The sequence below is a fragment of the Salmo salar genome, chromosome ssa22, assembly GCF_905237065.1.
Source record: "Salmo salar chromosome ssa22, Ssal_v3.1, whole genome shotgun sequence".
Lineage (NCBI taxonomy): Eukaryota > Metazoa > Chordata > Actinopteri > Salmoniformes > Salmonidae > Salmo > Salmo salar.
This window is the reverse complement of record NC_059463.1, coordinates 25,941,829-25,959,963: the sequence shown is the minus strand read 5'-3', so window position 1 is coordinate 25,959,963 and position 18,135 is coordinate 25,941,829. Positions and strand designations below refer to the sequence as shown.

The 18,135-nt window shown below is 48.6% G+C and overlaps 1 protein-coding gene across 1 annotated transcript in view; it reads right to left on the bottom strand.

Moving 5' to 3' along the window:
- ppfia4 (PTPRF interacting protein alpha 4) overlaps window positions 1-18,135 on the bottom strand; it is a 105,111-nt gene that overhangs the window by 6,362 nt on the left and 80,614 nt on the right. The window contains 17 exon segments of the mRNA XM_014166974.2: window positions 13-188; window positions 979-1,076; window positions 1,278-1,453; window positions 1,668-1,694; window positions 10,615-10,677; window positions 11,048-11,248; window positions 11,412-11,493; window positions 11,808-11,889; window positions 11,988-12,118; window positions 12,269-12,396; window positions 12,618-12,653; window positions 12,881-13,109; window positions 15,053-15,249; window positions 15,878-16,007; window positions 16,126-16,217; window positions 16,423-16,485; window positions 16,628-16,759. Coding sequence (XP_014022449.2) covers window positions 13-188; window positions 979-1,076; window positions 1,278-1,453; window positions 1,668-1,694; window positions 10,615-10,677; window positions 11,048-11,248; window positions 11,412-11,493; window positions 11,808-11,889; window positions 11,988-12,118; window positions 12,269-12,396; window positions 12,618-12,653; window positions 12,881-13,109; window positions 15,053-15,249; window positions 15,878-16,007; window positions 16,126-16,217; window positions 16,423-16,485; window positions 16,628-16,759 — 2,043 coding nt within the window.

Below are 18,135 nucleotides of genomic sequence, written 5' to 3'. Positions count from 1 at the left end.
GTCTGTGTGTACCTGTGTGTTCTGCATAGGGATCTGCAGTATGAGAGCCAGGCTGCTGTAGTCGAAGGTCTCATCCAGAGCAATGAGAGCCCCATGGACTCCACTCTCCATCAGGTTGTTACTGTAGTCCTTCAGACCTATACTCTGGACCCAGTGCACTACCTGCTCATTGGTCCACACTAACGCATCTACAGAGAGGAGGGGAGGGGAGAGGGTATGTAAAGAGACGGGAGAGGAGAGAGAGACGGGAGAGGGATAGACAGAGAGAGACAGAGAGAGGTATATTACTATCACAGCATATAGACCAGTGCATCTAATAAACAGACAGAGAATATCATATCAGAAGTATTCACACTCCAATAGTGTACTCTCAATGGCATACTCCCTTTGTTCTGAATAAGCACAGCTGTCACCCAGCCTTTTCAGAGAGGAACAGGCGGTGTGTGTGTGTGTGTGTGTCAGAGGAGGGGGGCTTCTGATGTGACAGGACAGCTGAGTCAAGTTCATATGCAGTGCTGAAGGTCATAAGGTAGCAAAGCTTTAGCTGGCTCTCTCTCTCTCTGTGTGTGTGTGTGTGTGTGTGTGTGTGTGTGTGTGTGTGTGTGTGTGTGTGTGTGTGTGTGTGTGTGTGTGTGTGTGTGTGTGTGTGTGTGTGTGTGTGTGTGTGTGTGTGGGTGTGGGGGGGAGGAGGAGAGGGAGAGATAGCAGTAAAAGCCTCAGCTGTCCATACATAGAGCTCCAACCCTCTTAAGTCCCGCGTGGCTCAGTTGGTAGAGCACAACGCTTGCAACTCCAGGGTTGTAGGTTTGATTCCCACGGGGGACCAGTATAAAAATGTATGCACTCACTACTCGCTCTGAATAAGGGTGTCTGCTAAATGACTCAAATGTAAATGTGCTGCGTCTACAGACAACTGAGACAGGATCTCACATGATGACATTTATAATGAGAGATCCTGTCTAAGAGTATGGATGTTACCTTTCATGTCGTGCATGCTCTCCTCTCTACGACGATCCAGGTCTTTCCTGTCGTAATTGAGTCTCTTCAAGCACATAATCCCATACTGCAGACTGGCCCTGGTACACACAATATTATTTGTGAATTTTGTATTCCCACATTTTTATGGGTAAAATGTCATTGTTGACTACACAAATTGAATACATATGTCATCACTTTTATGCCTATTTTTCCTATATTGATATTGAGAGTGTAGCATGGCAGCTCCTAAGAACGGTTGCTGTTGCCGTGGTGGCTGGCTGGTTACCATGGTGACTGACCTGTGGAAGCTGTCAACCATCTTGAGGTGTGTGCGGAGGTCTTTCTTGGTGAGGTGGTCCAGCATGCGGGCGTCCACCAGACACTCCATGAAGTAGGAGCGGTACTGAGGCAGACCCAGGCTGGGAAGCCACTCATTACCTATCCACTCATGGTTCATATCCCCGTATGCCAGAGTCTGTGTGTCAGGAGGGACACAGTTAGTGAGTATGTTTGGCTGAGATTAGATACAATTGAGAGGTTCATCTGTGTACGTGGATTAACCGAAAGGGTAGGCATGTGTGTATGTGTGTGTGGTCTAAGACTGTGCTCTCTGTGACATGGTGACAACCCCCCTGGCTCAGGTAATTGTTGTGATAACAACGACAGGTGTTAGTGGGAGGAGTTCTCACCTGAGCCCAGCTGCCCTCCTCATTCTCCTGAGTGATTGACAGCGTGGCAGAGACAGGACAGATTGGGTTAGACGCATGCACACAGTTAGCTAATGCTAATCACACACTGAGCTCTACAAAGCTCTCCCTCGCCCTCCATTTGGCAACTCTGACCATAACTCTCTACTCCTGATTCCTGCTTACAAGCAAAAATTATAGCAGGAAGCACCAGTGAATCGGTCTATAAAAAAGTGATCAGATGAAGCAGATGCTAAACTACAGGACTGTTTTGCTAGCACAGACTGGAATATGTTCCGGGATTCTTCCGATGGCATTGAGCAGTACACAACATCAGTCACTAGCTTTATCAATAAGTGCATCGAGGACGTTGTCCCCACAGTGACTGTACGTACATACCCCATCCAGAAGCCATAGATTACAGGCAACATTCGCACTAAAATAAATGGTAGAGCTGCCGCATTCAAGGAGCGGTACTCTAACTCAGAAGCTTATAACAAATCCCGCTATGCCCTCCGACGAACCATCAAACAGGCAAAGCATCAATACAGGACTAAGATCGAATCGTACTACACCGGCTCTGACGCTCGTCGGATGTGGCAGGGCTTGCAAACTATTACAGACTACAAAGGGAAGCACAGCCGAGGGCTGCCCAGTGGCACGAGCCTACCAGACGAGCTAAATTACTTCTATGCTCGCTTCGAGGCAAGTAATACTGAAACATGCATGAGAGCATCAGCTGTTCCGGACGACTGTGTGATCACGCTCTCCGCAACCGATGTGAGTAAGACCTTTCAACAAATCAACATTCACAAGGCCGCTGGGCCAGATGGATTACCAGGACGTGTACTCCAAGCATGCGCTGACCAACTTGCAAGTGTCTTCACTGACATTTTCAACCTCTCCCTGTCTGAGTCTGTAATACCAACATGTTTCAAGCAGACCGCCATAGTCCCTGTGCCCAAGAACACTAAGGTAACCTGCCTAAATGACTACCAACCCGTAGCACTCACGTCTGTAGTCATGAAATGCTTTGAATGGCTGGTCATGGCTCACATCAACACCATTATCCCAGAAACCCTAGACCCACTGTCACGACTTCCGCCGAAGTCGGGTCCTCTCCTTGTTCAGGCGGCGCTCGGCGGTCGGCGTCGCCGGTCTTCTAGCCATCATCGATTCACTTTTCATTTTCCATTTGTTTTGTCTTGTTTTGCTCACACCTGGTTTCAATCCCCTCAATCACTTGTGTGTATTTAACCCTCTGTTCCCCCCATGTCTTTGTGTGGGATTGTTTATTGTTTCATGTATGCGCACGTTAGACTGGTTGCGCTGGGTTATGTCAACCAGTATTGTATTTCGTGCTCGTTGTGCCATGTGTTTTTGGTTCGCCTAAATAAAAGGCTCCGTTTGCTACCCAATATCTGCTCTCCTGCGCCTGACTCCCTTACAGCCATTTACGCATACCTAACAGAATCCCACAACCACCACATGGAGTCAGCAGGAGCAGGTACCTATGGTAGCGGAGTCGAGGAGCGCATCCAGGAGCACACGGCGTTGATTCACCATCTCGGCTCCGCCATGGACTGCGTCGTCCAGAAGATGGACCGCTGGGAAAGACAGGGAGTTCCTCCAGCACCTCCACCAGCACAACAGGGGTTCCCACTACCCGTCCCTCCTGTACCCGGTCCCAGTGGGATGCGTCTCGCCCTTCCCGGGCAGTATGATGGGACGGCGACACGGTGCCAGGGTTTCCTGCTACAGCTGGACCTATACCTGGTGTCATGACATTGGCCTGTGGGTAAGGTTTATGACCCCCCATAAATACCTTTCTCCCTTCCCCTCTCTCTCTGACCCCACTGAAGGACTTTTGAATAGCCTTTGTTAAATATAGAGAGTCTGGGAACATCAAACAAGTTGGGGGAAAGGAACCATATTTCGGTAATAGAACCAGTTGGAAATATGCGTTGGAACTTAATGAGTATGGATGTCAGTTCGGTTGTCATCTGAGACATTATGACTTATGACAGGACGACATAAACTGTACCTGGGAAAGTCTACACATTCTAGTTATCAGATTCACATGGAATTGTTGTGCAATTTAAATGTTTGATATTGAAACTGTTTGTTAGGAGATTAAATGTAATTTTAGCTTCCAAATGAGAGAATTGGGTTTTCATAAGGAAAGAGCCCTGACCAATCAGTGGCCCGTCCCGTGAAGAGACAGGGGTTATAAACGATGAAACACACCCTTCTCCCCTCGCCACTATATAAGTCAGTGACAAAAACGTAACCAGGCTGTTCCGGGTACGTGAGGTCTGCAGCCTCTGCGTTAAAAGGACACACATGTCAAGTACAGAACTAAGCCAACCTCAGCGTGAGCTTTGGTTGCGAATGGTATGAACTTTGAACCCTTATTCACTACAGAAGTGATACTTCCTAGCCGTTGAGTTAGCAGCGGCCGCTGTAGACGTGGGCTAGGAAAGGACGGACGGCGTATCCATTCTAACACACAACGAAGATACTACAAAGTTTCCATTTTACCACCAGTGACATTCTTCCGAGGACAGGAAGATCTCTGTTGGCCAACACAGCCAGCATCTACGACCAACCTACCGAAGCGCAGCTCAGAGTAAATATTTATAGCATTTTCCTTTTCCAAATGGACGGTAATTTAGAATGCATAAGATTCTGTATTTACGATAGCAGAGCTGTTTCTGTGTTCCTCAGTCTTCCCGCTCTTTTATTCAAGCCCAACCCCCTTTCTTTGTGTAACAAGCCGCCATGCCGGTTTAGCTCACTAGGGCACATTCTCCTATCATTTCCTTGTAACCATATCTGTTTGTTTATGCATTTCTGTGAATTATTTTAGTTTAGTAAATAAATGATTTTAAGACAATTGATGTATGGATGACTCATAGTGAAGACTGGGTTTGTGCAGATAACCAACAATTTACGACGTTTGGAATGAGACTAACGTGAGGTAAATAACACATCATTAATGAGGAGACAAATCGATCAGATATTATAATATCTGAAAGTTATATTAGGAAAATTATAACTTTGTAATCTGAATATTTTCCTTGGTGCCCTGACCTTCTAGTTAATTACAGTTACACGATTAATCAGTTTAATCGCGTAATAATAATTACAGAGAGTTATTTGATACACATGTCTTCAGTTTAATGACGCCAAAGACACGGCACTGGGTACCGTTTACCCGGCTCCCTCGGGAAGGGAGAGGGTGTCCACCCTCGTCTCATGCCTCTCAGGGAGAGCTCTGGAATGGGCCAACGCCGTGTGGGGAGAAGGAGATGCGGCGTTGGACGACTTCTCGGAGTTCACCTGCCGCTTCCGGGCGGTCTTCGACCACCCGCCCGAGGGTAGAGCGGCGGGTGAATGTCTTTTCCACCTGAGGCAGGGGACGAGGAGCGCCCAGGAGTTCGCCCTGGAATTTCGGACCCTGGCCGCCAGAGCGGGATGGAACGACAGGGCCCCTATCGACCACTACCGTTGCAGCCTGCGTGAGGATATCCGTCGGGAGTTGGCCTGCAGGGATACCACCCTCACCTTCGACCAGCTGGTGGACATGTCCATTCGGTTGGATAACCTGCTGGTCACCCGCGAACGTCCAGAGACGGCTATGTCGATTCCCTCTCCCAGCACCACCGCTCCGGTGCCTATGGAGCTGGGAGGTGCTGCGCTCAGGGAGGCCGGAGGAGGGGCTTTCACGTGTACCATCTGTGGCCGCAGAGGTCACACTGCTTGTCGGTGCCGTGTTGGTTCCTCTAGGGGTCGAGGCAGCAGGCAGAGTACTCTGGCGTCGCCCCAGGTGAGCATGCACCACTCTCATCCAGAGCCCTCTGTTGTACACCTGTTTTTGCATGTTTATTTTCCTGAGTTTTCCCCGCATTCCCAGCATAAGGCGCTCGTCGATTCAGGCGCGGCTGGGAATTTTATTGACAGAGCATTCGCCCATAGGTTAGGGATCCCTATTGTTCCAGTGGTTAGGCCTTTCCCAGGTCACGCTCTGGATAGTCGACCATTAGGGTCCGGGTTAATTAGGGAAGCTATCATCCCCCTGGGCATGGTGACGCAGGGGGGTCACGAGGAGAGAATCAGTCTCTTCCTCATTGACTCTCCTGCGTTTCCCGTGGTACTAGGCCTTCCCTGGTTAGCTCGTCATGACCCCACCATTTCATGGCAACGGAGGGCTCTCACGGGATGGTCGCGAGAGTGCTCAGGGAGGTGTTTAGGGGTTTCCGTTGGTGCTACTACGGTGGAAAGTTCAGACCAGGTCTCCACCGTGCACATTCCCCCCGAATATGCCAATTTGGCTCTCGCGACTCAATTACCACCCCATCGACGGGGGGAGTGTGCAATAAATCTCCTGGTAGACGCTGCACTTCCCAGGAGTCACGTGTATCCCCTGTCACAGGCGGAGATGGTGGCTATGGAAACATGTGTCTCCGAATCCCTGCATCAGGGCTACATTCGGTCCTCCACTTCACCCGCCTCCTTGAGTTTATTTTTTGTGAAGAAGAAGGAGGGAGATCTGCGCCCGTGTATTGACTATCGAGGTCTAAACCAGATCACGGTGAGGTACAGTTACCCGCTACCACTCATCGCCACAGCGATTGAGTCAATGCACGGAGCGCGCTTCTTCACCAAATTAGATCTCAGGAGCGCTTATAACCTGGTGCGTATCCGGGAGGGAAACGAGTGGAAGACGGCGTTCAGTACCACCTCAGGGCATTATGAGTACCTCATCATGCCGTACGGGTTGATGAATGCTCCATCAGTCTTCCAAGCCTTTGTAGACAAGACTTTCAGGGACCTGCACGGGCAGGGTGTAGTGGTGTATATTGATGACATTCTGATATACTCCGCTACACGTGCCAAGAATGTGTCCCTGGTGCGCAGGGTGCTTGGTCGACTGTTGGAGCATGACCTGTACGTCAGGCTGAGAAATGCCTGTTCTTCCAGCAGTCCGTCTCCTTCCTAGGGTACCGCATTTCCACCTCGGGGGTGGAGATGTCGAGTAACCGCATTTCAGCCGTGCGTAATTGGCTGACTCCCACCACGGTAAAGGAAGTGCAGCTGTTCCTAGGGTTTGCCAATTACTACCGGAGGTTTATCCGGGGATTTGGTCAGGTAGCGGCTCCCATTACCACACTGCTGAAGGGGGGCCCGGTACAGTGGTCGGCTGAGGCGGACAGGGCTTTTGGTCACCTGAGGGCTCTGTTTACCTCGGCTCCCGTGATGGCCCATCCGGATCCCTCTTTGGCGTTCATAGTGGAGGTGGACGCGTTTGAGGCTGGGATAGGAGCCGTGCTCTCTCAGCGCTCGGGTACGCCACCGAAGCTCCGCCCCTGTGCCTTCTTCTCGAAAAAGCTCAGCCCGGCGGAGCAAAACTATGACGATGGGGGACTGGGAGCTGTTGGCTGTCGTCAAGGCTCTGAAGGCGTAGAGACATTGGCTTGAGGGGGCTAAACACCCTCTCATCTGGACTGACCACCACAATCTGGAGTACATCCGGGCAGCGAGGAGACTAAACCCTCGCCAGGCAAGGTGGGCCATGTTTTTCACCCATTTTGTTTTTTTCCTTTTCCTACAGACCAGGTTCCTAGAACGTTAAGGCAGACGCACTGTCCCGACTGTATGACACAGAGGAGCGGCCCATGGATCCCACTCCCATACTCCTGGCCTCCTGCCTGGTGGTGCCGGTAGTGTGGGAGCTGGAAGCAGACATTGAGCAGGCATTACGTGCAGAGTCCGCTCCCCTCCAGTGTCCCGCTGGGCGTCTGTACTTTCCGTCTGTTGTCCGTGACCGGTTGATCTATTGGGCCCACACGTCACCCTCCTCTGGTCATCCTGGGATCGGTCGGACGGTGCGCTGTTTGGCTGGGAAGTACTGGTGGCCTACTTTGGCCAAGGACGTGAGGGTTTATGTTTCCTCCTGCTCGGTGTGCGCACAGTGTAAGGCTCCTAGGCACCTGCCCAGAGGGAAGCTACACCCCTTACCCGTTCCACAGCGGCCTTGGTCGCACCTGTCGGTGGATTTTCTTACCAATCTCCCCCCCTCACAGGGAAACACCACGATCCTGGTCGTTGTGGATCGGTTCTATAAGTCCTGCCGTCTCCTCCCTCTGTCCGGTCTCCCTACGGCCCTACAGACTGCGGATGCCTTGTTTCTGCATGTCTTCCGGCACTACGGGGTGCCTGAGGATATAGTGTCTGATCGAGGTCCCCAGTTCACTTCGAGGGTTTGGAAGGCGTTCATGGAACGTCTGGGGGTCTCAATCAGCCTTACCTCAGGGTTTCATCCCAAGAGTAATGGCAGGTGGAGAGAGTGAACCAGGATGTGGGCAGGTTTCTGCGGTCATATTGCCAGGATCGGCCGGGGGAGTGGGCAGCGTTCGTGCCCTGGGCCGAGACGGCTCAGAACTCGCTCCGCCACTCCTCCAATAACCTCTCCCCCTTCCAGTGTGTACTGGGATACCAGCCGGTTTTGGCGCCTTGGCATCAGAGTCAGACCGAGGCTCCTGTGGTGGACGACTGGTTCAGGCGCACGGAGGAGACATGGGACGCCGCCCATGTTCACCTCCAGCGGGCCGTGCTGCGCCAGAAAACCAGCGCAGACCGTCACCGCAGTGAGGCCCCGGTGTTCAAACCGGGGGACCGGGTCTGGCTCTCGACCCGAAACCTGCCCCTCCGCCTGCCCTGCCGGAAGCTGGGCCCATGGTTTGTGGGGCCATTTAAAGTCCTGTGGAGAGTGAATGAGGTTTGTTATAGGTTACAGCTTCCCCCCGATTACCGTATTAACCCCTCGTTCCATGTGTCTCTCCTCAGGCCAGTGGTGGTTGGCCCGCTCCAGGAGTCTGAGGTGCGAGAGGTTCCTCCGTTCCCTCTGGACATCGAGGGGGCCCCGGCGTACTCCGTTCGTTCTATACTGGATTCGAGGCGTCGGGCGAGGGGCCTTCAGTACCTCGTGGAGTGGGAGTGGTACGGTCAGGAGGAGAGGTGCTGGGTTCCGGTGGAGGACGTGTTGGACTTTTCAATGCTGCGGGAGTTCCACCGTCTCCATCCAGATCGCCCTGTGCCTCACCCTCCGGGTGGTCCCCGAGGCCGGCGTCGGCGTGCTGCTGGAGCCGCGCGTCAAGGGGGGGTACTGTCATGACTTCCGCCGAAGTCGGGTCCTCTCCTTATTCGGGCGGCGCTCGGCGGTTGGCGTCGCCAGTCTTCTAGCCATCATCGATCCACTTTATATTTTCCATTTGTTTTGTCTTGTTTTCCTCACACCTGGTTTCAATCCCCTCAATCACTTGTTGTGTATTTAACCCTCTGTTCCCCCCCATGTCTTTGTGTGGGATTGTTTATTGTTTCATGTATGCGCGCGTAAGACTGGTTGCGCTGGGTTATGTCAACCCGTATTGTATTTCGTGTTCGTTGTGCCGTGTGTTTTTGGTTCGCCTAAATAAAAGGCTCCGTTTGCTACCCAATATCTGCTCTCCTGCGCCTGACTCCCTTACAGCCATTTACGCATACCTAACACCCACTCCAATTTGCATACCGCACCAAAAGATTCACAGATTATGCAATCTCTATTGCACTCCACACTGCCCTTTCCCACCTGGAAAAAAGGAACACCTATATGAGAATGCTATTCATTGACTACAGCTCAGTGTTCAACACCATGGTGACCTCAAAGCTAATCACTAAGCTAAGGACCCTGAGACTAAACACCTCCCTCTGCAACTGGATCCTGGACTTCCTGACGAGCCGCCCCCAGGTGGTAAGGGTAGGTAACAACACATCCACCACGCTGATCCTCAACACGGGGGCCCCTCAGGGGTGCGTGCTCTGTCCCCTCCTGTACTCCCTGTTCACTCATAACTGCACCGCCAGGCATGACTCCAACACCATCATTAAGTTTGCTGATGACACAACAGTGGTAGGCCTGATCACTGACAATGATGAGACAGCCTATAGGGAGGAGGTCAGAGACCTGACCATGTGGTGCAAGGAGAACAACCTCTCCCTCAACATGATCAAGACAAAGGAGATGATTGTGGACTACAGGAAAAGGAGGACCGAGCACTCCCCCATTCTCATCGACGGGGCTGTAGTGGAGCAGATTGAGAGCTTCAAGTTCCCTGGCGTCGACATTACCAACAAACTAACATGGTCCAAGCACACCAAGACAGTTGTGAAGAGGGCACAGCAAAACCTATTCCCCCTCAGGAGACTGAAAAGATTTGGCATGGGTCCTCAGATCCTGAAAAAGTTTTACAGCTGCACCATCGAGAGCATCCTGATGGGTTGCATCACTGCCTGGTATGGCAACATAATTACCTCAGTTACCTCGACACTGGTGCCTCCGTACATTGACACATTGACTCTGTACTGGTAACCCCTGTATATAGCACCGCTATTGTTATTTACTGCTGCTTTTTAATTATTTGTTATTCTTATCCCTTACTTTCTTTTAGGTATTTTATTAAAACTGCATTGTTGCTTAAGGGCTTGTAAGTAAGCATTTCACTGTAAGGTCTATTGACAAATAAAATTTGATTTTAATTTTTTGAGTGATATGAGTCCCATGCACCAATGTAACCGACCAGGTACTGAACCCAGGAAAGCCATATGGAGAGATGGATCAACTTTAACACCAGAATGTTGAGACAAAATTCATCACAACACACCCAACACAACCTAACAGACAAGCAGCATAAATCTACACACAATAACCCATCAAAACAACAGAGCCTAATATGGTACACCAAAGACATGCTAACCCAGGCACAAACAAGCAGGCAGTATGCGTTGTAGTTGTAGGAGGCTGGGGATGAGCGTTTGTGGAAGCAGGCATATGTGTAGCACAGCGGGGCAGAGTGTGTGTGGGTGTGTGGTGTGTGTGTGGTGGGGAGGGGGTCACACAGATGGCACTGACCGCTTTAGTGGAGGAAGCCAGGTTCTCCATCTCTTCATGGGTTAACCACACATTTCCGGAGGACTGTGCAGAGAGGGAGAGCACGCACGAGCACGCACACACACACAAGTACAGACAGACACAAAGAAGAGCACACACACACACACATACAGTGTCTGTAGTGAGAGGGAGTGTGTCAGGCAGGCAGTATCTGGCACACTGTTGAGAGAGTAGGTTTCACGTTCCACCCCATGCAGCACAGTGGACAGAGTGAAGAGTACTGTCAACTCCAAAAGCACTATCATTACAGGGTCAGTGAAGTGACAGGTGATGGGCAGTGTGTGTGTGTGCATGTACCATGAGCGGTACAGAGAGGCTGTGTGTGTGTGTGTGTGTGTGTGTGTGTGTGTGTGTGTGTGTGTGTGTGTGTGTGTGTGTGTGTGTGTGTGTATACCGTTCTAGAGGTGAGTGGGGCAGAGGGGCTGGTTAGGGAGACCATCTCCTGGATGGCCAGCCGTAGTTTGAGGCGGTGCAAGGGGTTACTGATGCCAATCTCCCTCTGGATCTCTGTGTCAGACAGGGCCGACATGATGGCACCGCTCTTCACGTTGGCACGACACGCTGCCACATACCAGGCAGGCATACCCACCCACAGCTACATTGGTGAGAGAGAGCATCATCTTCATCATCACCACCACCATCAACGTCATCATCTCACACAGTATAACACTCCAGGTGATTATATGGTAGGACAAGGTTAAGGTAGGGCTAGGGTAAGGTTGTGGTGGAGGTTAGGGGTCAGGGGTTAGAGGTTATACCTCTAGCCAGGAGACCACAGTTGGTCCATCCCACTGAGCGAAGGGCAGTCCTCTCCTCCTGGCCTCCTCTAGCAGCTCATGTCTGACACAGAGACAGGGGAGAGACAGAAACGGGCGAGAAAGAGGGAGTGAGAGAGAGAGAAAGAGAGAGAGAGGAGAGTAAACAACCAATGTTGGCATGGCCTCTGGAGCACATGAATGTTTTATTCCACTATGGAACAGAGTGAGGCCAGGGTTTCACAGCTTCCAAAATGTATTCACAATTCAACTGACAGAGACACCACCAATTGACCTCGCATTTAGACAGAGAGAGAAAGAGTGTGTGTGTGTGTGTGTGTGTGTGTGTGTGTGTGTGTGTGTGTTCGTGTGTGAGTGAGTGATAGGTAAAGGTCTTACTTCTTCTTCATCCTGCGGTCTCTCTCTGCCTGTGTGCCCAGCTTGCCCAGAGTCATGGTGTCTCCGATGCTCATCTCAAAGTCTATTGAGACACACAACACAACAGACATAGCATCACTCACATATACCTGTACATACAGTAGCCTACAGGAGACACAGATACAGGTCCAGCTGCGTTACCTCCCGGCATCAGGGCAGGCAGAGGCTGTCCCTCCCTCCCCAGTGTCCCTCCTCCCTCCATCCTGCCCTTCTCCTTGCTCTTCCCAAACAGACGACCTATAGATGACTTGATGCCCTTCTTCGCTTTACCCCTGTAGAGAGAGAGATAAAGAGAGAGAGAGAGAGAGAGAGAGTGAGTGAGAGAGAGAGACACAAAGTATAAGTGGGATTGAAAGAATGTGTGTGTATGTGGGGGAGGGGTGTGTGTGTGTGTGTGTGTGTGTGTGTGTGTGTGTGTGTACCCTCGTCCGTCCTCCAGACTGCCAGTGAGCTGGGCGAAGTTGGTCTCCAGTCTCAGACTGCGGGGGGAGGAGGGGGGAGACGTCTCACACTTGATAGTAGCCTTGTCCTCACGAGCTTCCACTGGAGACTGGAGGGAGAGAGAGGTGAGAAAGAGTGAAGCCACCTTTACCTGTCAGGAGGCTTCAAATAGGAGCTTTCTCAGAGAGGCTGTGACAACACCTTGTCCAGCGGGAATGATCCTGTCCTTCCAATCGCAACCTTGAAAACTGTGTTCATTTTAGTACCTCTCCATATCTGGGAACTGTACTGCCTCTCTTAGTTGTGTAGATAAAGAGAAAACTGACTTACTGCTATTTTTCTACGGTGTTTCCTTAAGTCGCTCGGCTGTTAAAGACAGGAGGGAGGCACAGACACACCAACACATAGTTAGAGACAACCAGTTGTTAGACATACAATCAAAACCAGTTACTGGGGTTACTGAAGAGAGAATGAATAAGCAGCAGTTGAGTGACTTTTTGTTTCACACTGTAAACATTGTGTGTGAGTACATCAATCCAAAAATGTTTTCAGGTTAGTCCTCTCTGATGGTTAAGTGCATGTCGGCGTCTCACCAGGGTCATGATTCCCAGCTGGTGGCTGGCGTTGTGGGTGTTGTGTTTGGGGGTGGAGCGTCCGCTGGTGGGAGGGGACGAGGAGGAAGCCAGGGACTGGGCAGTGGCTGAGGTGGGCATGGTTCGGGGGCGGAGTGTAACGTTGAGTCCGTCCATGCTACCACTGTTCACACGAGACTCTATCTCATCTGCCCTGAGGTCAGCAGACTCCCTCTCCACCTGGATCATCCTAAACACCAGAGAGTACAGTGGGATGAGACATGATACACACATCATACACACATAATAACTACATCATACACACATAATAACTACATCATACACACATAATAACTACATCATACACACAAAATAACTACATCATACACGCATAATAACATCACACACACATAATAATTACATCATACACACATAATAACTACATCATACACACATAATAACTACATCATACACACAAAATAACTACACCATACACTCATAATAACTACATCATACACACATAATAACTACATCATACACACATAATAACTACATCATACACACATAATAACTACATCATACAGACATAACTACATCATACACACATAATAATTACATCATACACACATAATAACTACATCATACACACATAATAACTACATCATACACACATAATAACTACATCATACACACAAAATAACTACACCATACACACATAATAACTACATCATACACACATAATAACTACATCATACACACATAATAACTACATCATACACACATAATAACTACATCATACACACATAATAACTACATCATACACACATAATAACTACATCATACACACAAAATAACTACACCATACACACATAATAACTACATCATACACACAATAACTACATCATACACACATAATAACTACATCATACACACATAATAACTACATCATACAAACATAACTACATCATACACAGATAATAACTACATCATACACACATAATAACTACATCATACAAACATAACTACATCATACACAGATAATAACTACATCATACACACATAACTACACCATACACACATAATAACTACATCATACAAACATAACTACATCATACACACATAATAATAACATCATACACACACAACAACTACATCGTACACACATAATAACTACATCGTACACACATAATAACTACATCATACACACAAAATAACTACATCATACACACATAATAACTACATCATACACACAAAATAACTACATCATACACACATAATAACTACATCATACGCACATAATAACTACATCATACAAACATAACTACATCATACACACATAATAACTACACCATACACACATAATAACTACATCATACAAACATAACTACATCATACACAGATAATAACTACATCATACACACATAACTACATCATACACACATAACTACACCATACACACATAATAACTACATCATACACAGTTAATAACTACATCATACACACATAATAATAACATCATACACACACAACAACTACAACATACACACACAACAACTACATCATACACACATAATAACTACATCGTACACACATAATAACTACATCGTACACAGAAAATAACTACATCATACACACATAATAACTACATCATACGCACAAACATAAGTACATCATACACACATAATAACTACACCATACACACATAATAACTAAACCATACACACATAATAACTACACCATACACACATAATAACTACACCATACACACATAATAACTACATCATACAAACATAACTACATCATACACACATAATAACTACACCATACACACATAATAATAACATCATACACACATAACAACTACATCGTACACACATAATAACTAAATCGTACACACATAATAACTACATCGTACACACATAACTACATCGTACACACATAATAACTACATCATACACACATAATAACCAGCAGTATAAAGCATGTTCCCTGGGTGTGTGAGTTAAAGAATAACGGTACATCAAAAATGGGGGAAAGAATTTGCACATCGCTCTGCCTAGGAGTAACAAAACCCTCAGGAAAGGAGGAAGCCAAGGCTTCAGATTCTGGAAAATGCTGGAGATATTATGGTGGAAGGTAGGGAGGGAGATAGTGGGTATTGCGATAGTTGTCTGTGTTGGTGTGTTCTCCTACCTGATCTCCTCGTTGATGGCATCCAGCTGCTCCTGCAACATCAGAGCCAGAGTCTGTGCATCTGATTGGCCGCTGGGTGACAGGAGGACGGAGCTAACATCATCATCTAGGTCTGACTCCGCCTCCACGTCACTGCCCAGGAGGTGACTGACACTGCCACGTAGAGACGAGTATTCCTGCTCAAACACCGCACACACCTGTAGAGTAAATACACAAACACACACACACACACTGTTAGACACCGCACACACCATTACGATAGATACACACACACACACACACACACACACACACACACGGCATACACCTGTACGACAGTTACACATCGCACACATCAGATTACACACAGTCTGCTCAGATACCCAAACAAATCCACACTCACACCTCATATATTTAAACACTTTATAAACACACATGTTGATAAAGACATACCACTTACATCACACATACGTACGTCCAAGGTAGCAGGGGTCAGAGAGAGAAGCATTGGTTAGGTGAGAGCTGTATGTAATGAGGGGCAAATGCAGTGTGTTAAGCTTAACAACCATCAGCCATATTACTGCCCTCATCAGGGCCATCAGATCATCAGCCATGAGAGAGGAGGGGAAGAGAGGAGGAAGAGAGGAGACACTAACAAAAGGGAGGAGAGGGGGGGCATATGTGGAGAGGAAGACAGGATATGTGGTGTTTCATGACATAGCTTGGGATGGGCACAGAAATTGGACACACAGGCACAGGGGAGGGTACCAAGTTTGGCACAGGTGTGTGTGTGGTGTGGGTGTGTGGTGTACGTGTGTGTGTGTGTGCTTGTGTGTATGTGGTTACCTTGTTGGGTTCGTTTCGTAGCGCTGCCAGGCGGCCCTTCTGTGCCCGTCTGATGACAGCAGAGCTGTAGTGTCCATCCTGCCCTTCTACCACTGAGAAACGCAGGTCACTGGCACTGCCCATGTGAGACCTATACACACACACACATACAGAGAAAACCTGGTCAGTATAGGGTGCTAGTATGGGGCAAGTGTGGGACTAGTGTGTGTGTGTATAGTGTGTGTGTTTGTGTGTGTATGTCTATGTACCGTGGGTGTGATCCATCTCCAAACGCTCCACTCCGGCGTTTCAAGTGGTCGATCTCATTCCGCAGCTTCTCAATCTCACCAATCAGACGCTCCTGACAAAGAAAGGCATTGTGGGATTGAACAACATCAATGTCCAATCACAATATTTGTAACAGTTCAACTCTCATCCAATACATGTGGCTATCCATAATTTGTCTGTCATGTTTGTCCGTGAAAAGTTTCAATGAATAGAACGTTGGATGCATAGAGGGATGTGTGTTGCGTTGTTCATGTGTTGTGTGTCCAGGCCTGACTCACCCTGGTGTGGTGGAACTCCTCCAGCTGTTTCTGGGAGTTCTCCAGATCCTGAATCAGGGAGTTCTGGAACCAACAGGAAGAGGATAAGACATCACTGTTCAGCTATAGTTTGGGAATCACTAGTTTAGAGGCCTGAGTACGTCATATTTGTGTGTGTGTGTGTGTGTGTGTGTGTGTGTGTGTGTGTGTGTGTTGCGTGCCATGCCTTGTCCTCCAGTGCTGCCATGCGTTCTTTAAGGTGAAGCTGCAGTCTCTCGTTAGACTCAGTGAGCAGACGGTCTACAGTGTCAGATAAACGCTTGTTGTGTTCTTCATTCATCTTCTCTCTCTGACGTGCCTGAGAGAGAGAAAGGGAGTGAAAAAGAGAGAGAGGTTTAAAAGTTCATGACTATTGTCACCCACATACAGAAGCACTCCATACTCTCCATGAGCACAGCACCAGAAAACAGAATGAGAGAGAAAGGACTTGATTTGACAACATTGTATTATGCAGTCAAAAGAAACACTACCTTGACATCATATCTCAACCACAGCTGGTTCCTCATAGATCTACTTTAACTATACTCATGAGCTCACATGGAGAGAGAGAAACTAGACATGCGTGAATTATTCCAATTCTAAATATATCAGCCAGTCAGAGCTCTGTGGGGTAGGGAAACAGGCTGCAGCAGGAAATGTGTGGATTCGGCTCATATTTATAAAGCAAGGCATAGTGAGTGTGTGATACTCTAAATATGGAGTTGGTCCCCCTTTGCTGCTATAACAGCTTCCACTCTTCTGGGAAGGCTTTCCACTAGATGTTGGAACATTGCTGCGGGGACTTGCTTCCATTTAGCCTCAAGAGCATTAGTGAGGTTGGGTACGGACGTTGAGCGATTAGGCCTGGCTCGCAGTCGACGTTCCAATTCATCCCAAAGGTGTTCGATGGGGTTGAGGTCAGGGCTCTGTGCAGGCCAATTAAATACTTCCACACCGATCTCGAAAAAACATTTCTGTATGGACCTCGCTTTGTGCACAGGGGAATTGTCATGCTGAAACATCAAAGGGCCTTCCCCAAACTGTTGCCACAAAGTTGTAAGCACAGAATCGTCTAGAATGTCATTGTATGCTGTAACGTTAAGATCTCCCTTCACTGGAAAAATAGCCCCAGACCATTATTCCTCCTCCACCAAACTTTACAGTTGGCACTATGCATTGGGCCAGGTAGCGTTCTCCTGGCATCCGCCAAACCTAGATACGTCTGTCGGACTGCCAGATGGTGAAGCGTGATTCATCACTCCAGAGAACGCATTTCCACTGCTCCAGTGTCGAATGGCGGCGAGCTTTACACCACTCCAGCCGACGCATGGCATTAAGCATGGTGATCTTTGGCTTGTGTGTGGCTGCTCGGCCATGGAAACCCATTTTATGAAGCTCCCGACGAACAGTTCTTGTGCTGACGTAGCTTCCAGAGGCAGTTTGGAACTCGGTAGTGAATGTTGCAACCGAGGACAGACAATGTTTACGCGCTACGCGCTACACGCTACAGCACTCGGTGGTCCTCTTCTGTGAGCTTGTGTGGTCTACCACTTCACAATAACAGCACTTACAGTTGACCGGGGCAGCTCTAGCAGGGCAGAAGTTGACATACTGACTTTTTTGAAAGGTGGCATCCTATGATGGTGCCACATTGAAAGTCACTGAGCAGGTGGGCTTGCCTGCTTTGCATGTTAT